The 9,725-nt window shown below is 39.9% G+C and overlaps 1 protein-coding gene across 2 annotated transcripts; it reads right to left on the bottom strand.

Moving 5' to 3' along the window:
* Nucleotides 1–2,863: 2,863 nt before the first annotated feature.
* LOC101780132 (putative disease resistance RPP13-like protein 3) lies at nucleotides 2,864–7,228 on the bottom strand. 2 transcript variants are annotated; one of them, XM_004965193.3, is made up of 3 exons: nucleotides 6,909–7,228; nucleotides 4,590–6,130; nucleotides 2,864–3,983 (listed from the first exon to the last, which is right to left on the bottom strand). In XM_004965193.3, exons 1-3 carry the CDS (start codon nucleotides 7,022–7,024, stop codon nucleotides 3,280–3,282), a joined length of 2,361 nt encoding a protein of 786 aa, XP_004965250.1. In that variant the 5' UTR covers nucleotides 7,025–7,228; the 3' UTR covers nucleotides 2,864–3,279. The 2 variants fall into 2 exon arrangements, with proteins under 2 accessions (XP_004965250.1, XP_004965249.1); XM_004965192.3 differs by having other exon boundaries at nucleotides 2,864–6,130.
* Between the last annotated feature and the right edge of the window lie 2,497 nt (nucleotides 7,229–9,725).

The following is a 9,725-nucleotide window of genomic DNA, read 5'->3' as shown; positions in this document are numbered from 1 at the left end:
CTGGCTTATTCCCTCCTTTGCCCTTTGTAAGCACTCTTGCGGTATACCAAGAAATAGCAGTCTTTGGGGTGGTTCTTCGAGAAATGCCACTACTCTTCGCGTATTGACATTTGTATTTTATCATGAGATGCCATTACCCTCTCTACCAGGGAGTTGATTTGAATAAAAAATGTTTAGTATTTTACTTGTTATGTTCCCCCTTTCTTAATTACCAAAAGCTCTTGGCCTGCTTTATAGTATGCAGAACATTTGTTTCTCCACCCCCTCACCTCTTTGTTACCTGTAGACCCCACCCCTAAGATGAAACCTCTCGCCTTGTCCCATTTGTTATTTACCAGCACCCGCTTCCACCTTGTCTGCACAACACTGTGGTTCCAGCGGCAAGGAGAAAGCAGATGACATCAGCAGATACGATAATTTTAGCAGGGATGTGCATAGACATCGAAATGTTACTGTATATACCAGTATCCCATAATCTAGGATACTCCTTTTATTAGTAAATTTATATGAAATCCTTTTATTAGTAAATTTATATGAAAGTTCTTCCGTTGGTACCTCCGACGAGGCGTTATTTTAACAAAGGATAATAAGCATCTCCAGCAGTCTCCTTTTCCCCAATCCAATTATCGTATTGGGAGCATTCGTAAAAAATAGTACTCTATTCCAATAATTATTGGGACAAACCAATAATTCACCCCAACTCTCCCAAAATAATAAAGGGGGGTTGTGACTCTCCCAACATGGTAGTTGGATTGAAATGAGATTATTGGGGAAGTAAAAAGACAACTCTTCCAAAAATAATGAATGAGATAATGGGATATCCCAATCAACTAGTTATTGTGAAGATGTATTGAGAAACTGCTGGAGATGCTCTAAGAGGAACTAGTCTGGGAGTCTAAAAATATTATTTCTATGATCATAATGAAACAATTAGGCACCTCTTTTTTATTGTCAACATGCTAAGATAATTTGGAGAGTTGTTAATGTAGCTACTGAGTTAACCACAGCTAGGTCAATAAATCATATGCTGCAGAATTGGTTAACGGGCATAAAGAATAAGACGAGAAGATTTATCTACGTGGGGATTGCTGCTCTTATGTGTACGATTTGGTGTACTCGTCAATGTTGGCCGTGCAGCCCGTGTACACGCTACTCAATAGGATACTGTGCAGTTTAGAGCATACACGGTCCATTACACGGCTAACCCGTGTACACGGTCATACGCGGCGTAAACGGCTTATAAAAAATGAGAGAATGTTTTTACTCAGTGTGCAACCCGTGTAATGGGCCGTTTTGGCCATGGTGGCCTTGAGCGGGAGGTGGAAAAATTTTGGACTTGGACTGTGAGAATTGAGAAGTGAGATTAAACCATATCTGAACTCATGTATCTGGTATTTAGTGATGTATTGATGTCATTAAAATTTGAGAACCGAGAATTATTAGCTTTCTGTCCATGCCAATATGTTAACGTGTGATCTTGTACACGTACTCCACTAATTAACGTGTGATCTTGTACACGTACTCCACTAATTTGTATGTGTCTGCACCATATTAACATGCTATTTTTTTTATTGGTCTGTACTCCACTAATTTGTATGTGTCTGTACCATATTAACATGCTATTTTTTTATTGGTATGTACAAAAACGTGTTGCCCATGTATATACCGTGTACACACCATCTACACGGCCTACTCGCTACTCGAGGGTGACCGAATGACTACCGTTTAACGTTTAGGTGAATATTATACCGTTTAACGTTTAGGTGAATATTAGTACTCATAATGATATGGTTTTAGAGAAAAAAAATTCACCTCTTTTATGCAGGTTATTGGCTGCGGTTTTTGTCCCTATTGCAGCGTGAAGATAGTAGGGAAGCAGTTCGGGCAGCAAGCAAAGTGTTGGAAGTCATCGCTTTAGATATCTTGGCAAGAACTAATGAAGAAGCAATAATAGAATTTGCTTATGATTTTCTTAAATTTGGTGAACTTTTATTTCTATTTTGGTGACAAGCTCTGAAGCCGAATTTGATGTAAGAATTGGACTGTGTGCAATCGCGCAGAGGCAGAGGCAGAAGATAATTTCATTTTCTAATAAGAATCAGCGGTGACAAAAGTGGGTGGAGCGAGAGGAGTACACTGAAGAACTCCTACGTATGAACAGATAGGATATAACGAGGAGCAGCATGCATTTCAACTCGTAAGTTACGCTCTGGCATACACACAAAATCATTTCTGATGACTATTCGTAAAGAACAGACACTGATTTATATTGAAAAAAAAGTTCATTTTACTCCTCTCACTTATTTACTTTGTTCACTTAACCACCTATATAAAATTTAGGCTCACTTTACTCCCTAAACTATTTCATTTGGTCCAACCTACTCCCTAATTATATTTCTCTTTTTTATTTCTTCATGTACAAATTGAATTTTAATTTCAGATTATATCGGTTGACTTATAATATGATGCTCTACGTTAGAAAAATATATTAGAATTTTTTCATGATTACTTTTTGTACAGTTTTGTATATCTAAGATCAATTTCGTATTAAATATTCCTAACTTATGAAAATAACTAAAAAAATTTTAGTATAATTTTCTACCATAAGGCATCATATTTTATATATGCTCACAATATTTGACTCAAAATTCAACTCATACACAAAGAAATTAAAAAGGAAAATCGGTGGTAGATTGGACAAAATGAAATAGTTTAGAGGAGTAAAGTGAGCCAAAACTTTGTTAAGGGGTTGAACGGACAAAGTGGATCATATTTTGTATATGCTCACTATTTGAACTCAAAATTCAACTCATACACAACTAATTAGGTGGTAGATTGGATAAAATGAAATAGTTTAGGGGAGTAAAGTGAGTCAAAACTTTATTCAAGGGGTTAAGCGGATAAAGTGGATAGGTTCCATTTACAAATAATTTGCCGGTTGGTTACACTTCTACGTACACACAAGGCCAAGCGTCACTGAGACACTAACAGCATGCACATACATACAGACATAAGAACAATTGTAGCTATTACGTTAAAACATCAAACATCCAGTGAAATACAACAAGTCTGGTGGCCAGATTATTACACACAAAGAGCACGCAAGCACAAGGCACAATAATACGAATTGATAAAGCAGTTCTCACAGCAGGAATACTTGCCATTGATGAACAGAGTGATGATCCTGAAGGGAGCATGTCGACGACGATGTGCAGAAGCAGGGGCTGACCTGTCGTGGATTCTCGAGGATGACGAAGACGGTGGCTGGATGAAGGCAGATCAAGACTGCGAGCTCTCCCCTGGTTCGGAAATGGACTCCGTAACTTCCACCTTCACCTCAGACTCTTCAGGGCTTGTATGATTGCAGTCCAGTATTTGCAGCGCAGGGCGATTCGTGTGTTTGTTAACATCCTCTCGTAAGATATCGTGCTTCGCCAATGTACAACTCCAAATATACAGCTCCTTGAGTTTGCGAAGGTGCTTTACACCATTGATCCCTGATGCCAGCTTGGAATTCTCAATCCTTATCCTTTCCATATTGGGCGTGCTGCTCTCCACAAATGTCACCTCCCTCAGTGCCGCTGTATAACCAAGCTGTAGGTGTAGGAATCTCAAATTTGGGAACTCATGCCTGTCGAACTCTAATTTATCTGCACTGTATGCATCTTCATAAAGTCGAAGTTGCATCAGATTGGGCGGTTCGGTGGCCAAGGCCTTCAAATCCTTCAGCTTACAGTATTGCAAGTCAATCTTCACCAGGTTCACAGATTTACCTACCCAAGCAGGTATCTCCTCAAGGCGGCCCTTCAATTTCAGCCTCTCAAGAGAGGGGAGAGGGAATGCAAAAGAAACCAACAAATCCATCTCATCAACTTTATCTATCTCGTTAGTACCCACACTGAAGGAACGGAGGGAGGATAGCTTCTCTACCGCCTTAGAGAATGCTTTGCTCTTTTTCTTGGAGGCCCCTTTCCCTGTGACAACTAATTTCTTGAGCTGAGTTAGTTCCCCTATCTCTTTAATTGCTTTCCTACTTGTTCTCTTAATATCCACTTCCTCTAGTATTTGTAACTGTTTTAAACTTCCCACTCCTTTTGGCACCTTAATGCCAGATGAACTAGACCAACAACTAGACATGCCCATATGCAGGTTGGCAATTTCATCACTATAATCATCATGTTCACCTGACAATATCAATTCTAAGACAACCTTCAAGCATTCTCCATCTTGAGTTATACGATCATACGAACGATCTGGTGCCCTGCTACACCGAAGGCTACGAAGATTATGAAGTTTAGTGGTTTCTGATGGCAGGGTTGAAATATTTGATCTTCTTATATCCAGTGTTTGCAAGCCTTGCAAGTTTCCTATAGATCTTGGAAGTGCATACACATATGAACCAGTAAAATGCACGTATTTCAAATGTAATAGCAATGCTAAGTTTTTTATGTCTCGTTGCCTTGCTAGGAATTGAGAATTTTTTAGATCCAGAACCCTCAACATCTTGAATTTGGATGAACATAAAAATGCTATGGGATCCAGAGGTTCGCTGAACAGAGTAAAAGAACGAACACGGCTTAAGTCCATACCTAAATCCAGCTTCTTGCTAGCAAAGTATGATAAATGCCGGATGCTTATTCTTCTGGACATGGTGGATGTGTCTCCTCCAGGAATGGCTGCATAGTTCTCCTGCCTAGAGATTGACACTGCAATATCATGCACAATGTCATGAATTCTGCATGTCTTCACATTTCCAAGATTATCTAACTTAGATGGTTGAATCATGCACCGGCTGATGAGTTCATAGAAGTAATTTTCAGAAACTTCTTCAAGTGTTCTTGTAGTTGAGTCATCTGCTACAAACCCTTCAGCTACCCACCTATTCACTAGGTGTTTCTTTTCAATCTCAAAATCTTCAGGAAAGATGCTGAGATGTAAGAAGCAAGGCTTGAGATGAGAAGGCAGGTGGCTGTAACTAAGACTAACAACTCGCCTTAGGGAATCAAGGCTTGGATTGGTAGCAAGATCCCAGGGGAGTTGCCTGTATATACTCTTCCACTCCTTTGTATCCTTATTGGCAAGGAGGCCTCCAATTGTCAGAATGGCAAGTGGTAATCCTCCACATTTGTTCAGTATTTTTTCAACTATCCCTTTAGTGTTTTTATCTTTCTCCAGGTCATCAAGACTTTTATTTGTCTTCTTCAGAAACAAGGTTGTAGCCTCTTCTTTCCCTAAGAATTCAGGGTGGTGGATATTTGATGGAGGACTGCAGTATTCAGCTAATTTGCCATTCCGTGTAGTCACTACTACACAACTATCATCCTTGCCACCATCTTGGAAAGTAATCTTAATGCGATTCCATGCATCAATGGTCCAAACATCATCCAAAACAATAAGGTACCTTGTCTCCTTAAGTCTTCTTGATAGGTAGTCAGCGAGGTGTACCTCCGGCACCTGCCCTTGATGATCTTTTAAGAGCCTATCCCATGACTCAGCCCCAAAGAGCTGCAAGATCATCTCCTTAAAAAGCTCCATTTGGTCAAATGACTGCGACACTGTGATCCAAGCACGGGTGCTGAACATTTCTCTGATATCCTTGCTATCATACACCTTCTTCGTTAGAGCTGTCTTTCCAATGCCACCCATCCCAACAAGGGATACCACTCTTGGACCGGCATTGTCGGTTTCAGTATGCTCCATGGGTGCCTTCGATTTGGCTATTAACTCCATCAGTTTCTTCTTTGGCTCATCCAAACCAACAAGCTGTGCTTCGTCAACATTTAGAGCTGTGAAATTCCTACTGAGCTCCATGTCACCTGTCACATTACTGGAGGTGGACGGTGTGAGCTTGATCGCATTGTACCTCAGGTTCCTTTGGCTCACCTCCTGGACTCTTTGTTTGAGAATCCGTATCTGGACAGCAATCCTGTGACGTGCTCGCAAGCTTAGAAGTTGCTGCACAAGGTTCTTGTGCTTGATGAAAACCATGAACTCTTCAAGGCAGTCTTCAATGTCATATGCCAAGTCACGGATCAGCTCCAAATAAGCCTTCAGCACCCCAGTGTTCTCGCGCGCCCCGTCAGCAGCTCTGAGGAAGGCTTGCATCATCTTTAGCTCATCGCTGATGAACCTGACAAGTGACAACCAAACACGATGAATAAATATGCTTCCCATGCATTTTCAATATACTTTCTTCTGTTCTAATATATCCGACAACAAGATATAAGGTCGATCAATATGTTTTCAGGGTTCTGAAAAATATGCTGGCAATGTCAAAGAGTATTCCTATGTTTGAACATAAAACAAAAGGTCCTAGCATATAAGTACTTGTAAACCACGAGTTCACTAGTATACCGGTAGCACCAAAGGCCACATTTAAACAAAATTTTGGATTAAAAGAATACAATAGATATTTCAATATAGTGTATGCCAAAAGTTTCTATAAAGCCCAATACAGGTGTTTGAATTTTCTCTAAAACATATAAACCGTCATTTTTCACATGTCTCTATATTTCAAATTTGATAAAATTTTACTCTGGTTGATACCATAGACATCGATTTACAAATACAAAGATGACAGTATATATACTTCAATCACTATGGAATTGCAAAGCAACTCAAAATTAGATTAAAAAACTGCTCATGCCAAACAAGGAACTTAAAAACACCTAGAAACAACATGGCAAGCACTTCATTCCTTTCAAATGTAAGCATAATTTAACTTGGAGAGGTCTAAAATTTTGCTAACAATTTCTCTTACATTTCCTATGTACTTTCAAACAATATTCCAGTTGTAGTGATTTTAATTTATCTCAAAATATAGAAATTTATGAGATAATTGTCGATTATGAATTTTGAAACTTACAGATATACAAGTACGTCTGAATAAAGAAAGGTAAATCAAGTACCAGATGTCATCCTGCACCCCAAGCAGCAGGCCCATCTCCTCTCTTGCAGCTGAGGAGGCGACGCTGAGCGCGCTGCCCACCAGTGTGGTGGCCATGCCCAGCGCCGTCTCCGCCATGGCGCCGCCCTCCCTGCTGCGTCTTCACTACTTTCTTCTCCTTATCTGTATGTGACATACGCCTAACGAGGTGATCGATGCAATCACGCAGCAGTGCAAAACTGCAAATGTATGTGGTTACAGATAGGTAGGCTGGAAAAAATGATATGCTCCCCTCTCCTTTGGCCTTTGCTCTCTCTTGAAGCAAAGCGAGCGCCAGCTTCCTTCTTTGGCGTCGCAGGGCATTATGATTCTCGTGAAGCTTAGACATGTCTCAATGCCTGAAAGATGAAAAGTCTGGACATTGCTACGCAGCTCAAGCTAAGCATTGATTCTTCCTGGCTGGTCACAAGGCAACCTTGGTTTCTGTCTTTCTGCTATTGGGCTATCCATATGCTGCCTTTCTAAAGCAATTTTTGTCTATAAAATTTGGTCTCTCAGAATAAGGATGGTCCAAGCAAATGCTGCAAGCAGTTTTATGGCTGAACAAAGAAAAAAGTCTATCAGTATTTGTACTGTGCAGTTCTTGTACTGGTTACTTTTTAGGCCTGTTTGGATGGTTACTAATGTGATTATTTGTAAGAAATCAGGACAAATTGCGTTTTTCACTGAAATCTCAGAGGATAGCATAGAACTGGAGCTCGAATTGCGTAGCAGAGCTCAAAGTAGACCAGAGAAGAATAAGGTTTGATCTCAGAAGTAAAGAAATTTGACATCAGAGTTCAAAGATCCAGAATGTGTAACACCCCAGAACATCAGCAATATTTTGGAGCGTCACACTACACTACAGCTATTACTGGCACACACATAAGAAACAGCAACAAAAATAAAATAACAGGGCATGCGGAAGCAACTTAAATCATCTAGATAAACATCTCACAAACTGGATCAAAAGAAATTATAAGCTAAGCAAAGACCTCACAACCAAACATTTTTTATTACAACACGTGTCCAATATGAAGAGGTGTGTGTACATGTGCTGCTACTCCCATCCAACCACGCACCCTCCAAACTCAAGAACCTGCGGAGGGGAAAAAGAGTATGAGGCTTATGGAAAACCTCAGCAAGCAAACTGCTTCCACCAAGTCATTTAAAGCACAATATATTAAGCAACAATTTAAGAATCATTATTATAAGAGAAGCACCACATAACAATATATTAAGCAACAATTTAAGAATCATTATTATAAAAGAAGCACCACATAAGTAGTAAGATAAATAAATACTTCACAACAATACTTCAAAATGAATGTGCAAATGGTGGAATGCAATGCATGACTTCACTTCTACCCACACATCCCCAAGGAAGGAGGTGAGGGCTGCAACCACATTGCTATATCTCAACGTGCGTTGTTGTACCGATACTTGCCGCACCAATCCAGCTACGGTTTCTTCGTATGCATAAAGCATGAGATTGTAAATGCAAGATTGCAATGCATGAACTTCGTATACTTCAAATTTATATCAAAAGTAAATCAAAAGTAAAGCCTCAAGTGGAATAATATATAAAGCCATTTCAGATTTATCTTGCTAGTGTGAGGTACTGAAATTAAATGGAGGCAATCCAAACAACATAGTTAAAGCATGTAGACCACATCGCTACGTTTACTTGCTTTCACTGAAGACCAAGAACGTGTGCTAAGCACGATACGAAGGTGCACCACCTGTTCAGAAATATAACTCAGCACCAACACAAACACACAAGAATAAACAAACATAATTTAAAACGTTCCTACACTCGAACCCGACATTCTCACAAAAGCACATGCAAATCTAGACATGATAGTAGCACTGTTGCTTCTCTTTTTTTATCTTTTAATCCTAATGGATAAAAATCATGAACATACTCTAATCTTGAGAGGAACCTCAAACTGAAAATCTGACAGCAACTGTAGAACAATCCTAGTGAAATAGGTATATCTGGAGCTCCAAACTTCATATGAAGATGCGCTTAACTAATCTCAAAATCTTATGAAATTTGCTACAACTTCTTCAACTACCAAAAAGTCCAATTCAGTTGTTAGGTTTGCCTAACCTTCAAGAGACCAGATTCTGCGCATAGTTAAGAGTCATAAAAAACAGTCAGAATCAAACTTTGATATCTCCCTGGTCATAACTCCGATTGCAGTGTTCTTTGCAGCTATGGAAAGCTATGTAAAATATCTACTACTCATATATAGGTTTATTAATTTTTTGAAGCCACTAAAAGGATGTAAAATAGATATTACTAAAAACTAAGCAGATTGACTACATGCTAAAAATAGCGACGAGCGCAAAACTTTACCCTAGCCCCTAATGACTTCGAACACCACTCACGTGATAGAACATCTGAAACCTTAGGGAAAACATGGGTCACAACGGGGACATGCCTCACCTAGGGTTTCCCCTTGAAAACAGCAAGGGCAACGGTGACGGCAGCGATACAACGATAACTCCTAGTCGTTTTCCTCTTCCTAGTGACGAACGTCACGGCATCCGTCGATTGCACCTAAATTGCAACCCACATCGCGGCACCACCAAGAACAACGAGGAAAGGAAAATCAATTGGGGAAAACAAATAGAGGAAAGGAAGCCTAACCAATTTTTGGAGAGGAATGACGACAATGGACGACGGCGTACCCTAATCTCCCCCTCTCGTCTCTTCATTTGTTCTTCCTCTCTCCTTCCTCTAGATCACGGCAAGGGAGGTAACGGCGCTGGGGAAAAGATGTGAGGTATAGGG

Source organism: Setaria italica, chromosome IV (assembly GCF_000263155.2).
Source record: "Setaria italica strain Yugu1 chromosome IV, Setaria_italica_v2.0, whole genome shotgun sequence".
Lineage (NCBI taxonomy): Eukaryota > Viridiplantae > Streptophyta > Magnoliopsida > Poales > Poaceae > Setaria > Setaria italica.
This window is presented reverse-complemented; position numbering and strand designations above follow the sequence as displayed.

Coding starts and splice junctions, on each gene's coding strand:
- LOC101780132 (XM_004965192.3), bottom strand. CDS start 7,024: ATGGCGGAGACGGCGCTGGGCATGGCCACCACACTGGTGGGCAGCGCG. Junction 6,131..6,908: donor GGGGTGCAGGATGACATCTG/GTACTTGATTTA, acceptor GTCACTTGTCAG/GTTCATCAGCGATGAGCTAA.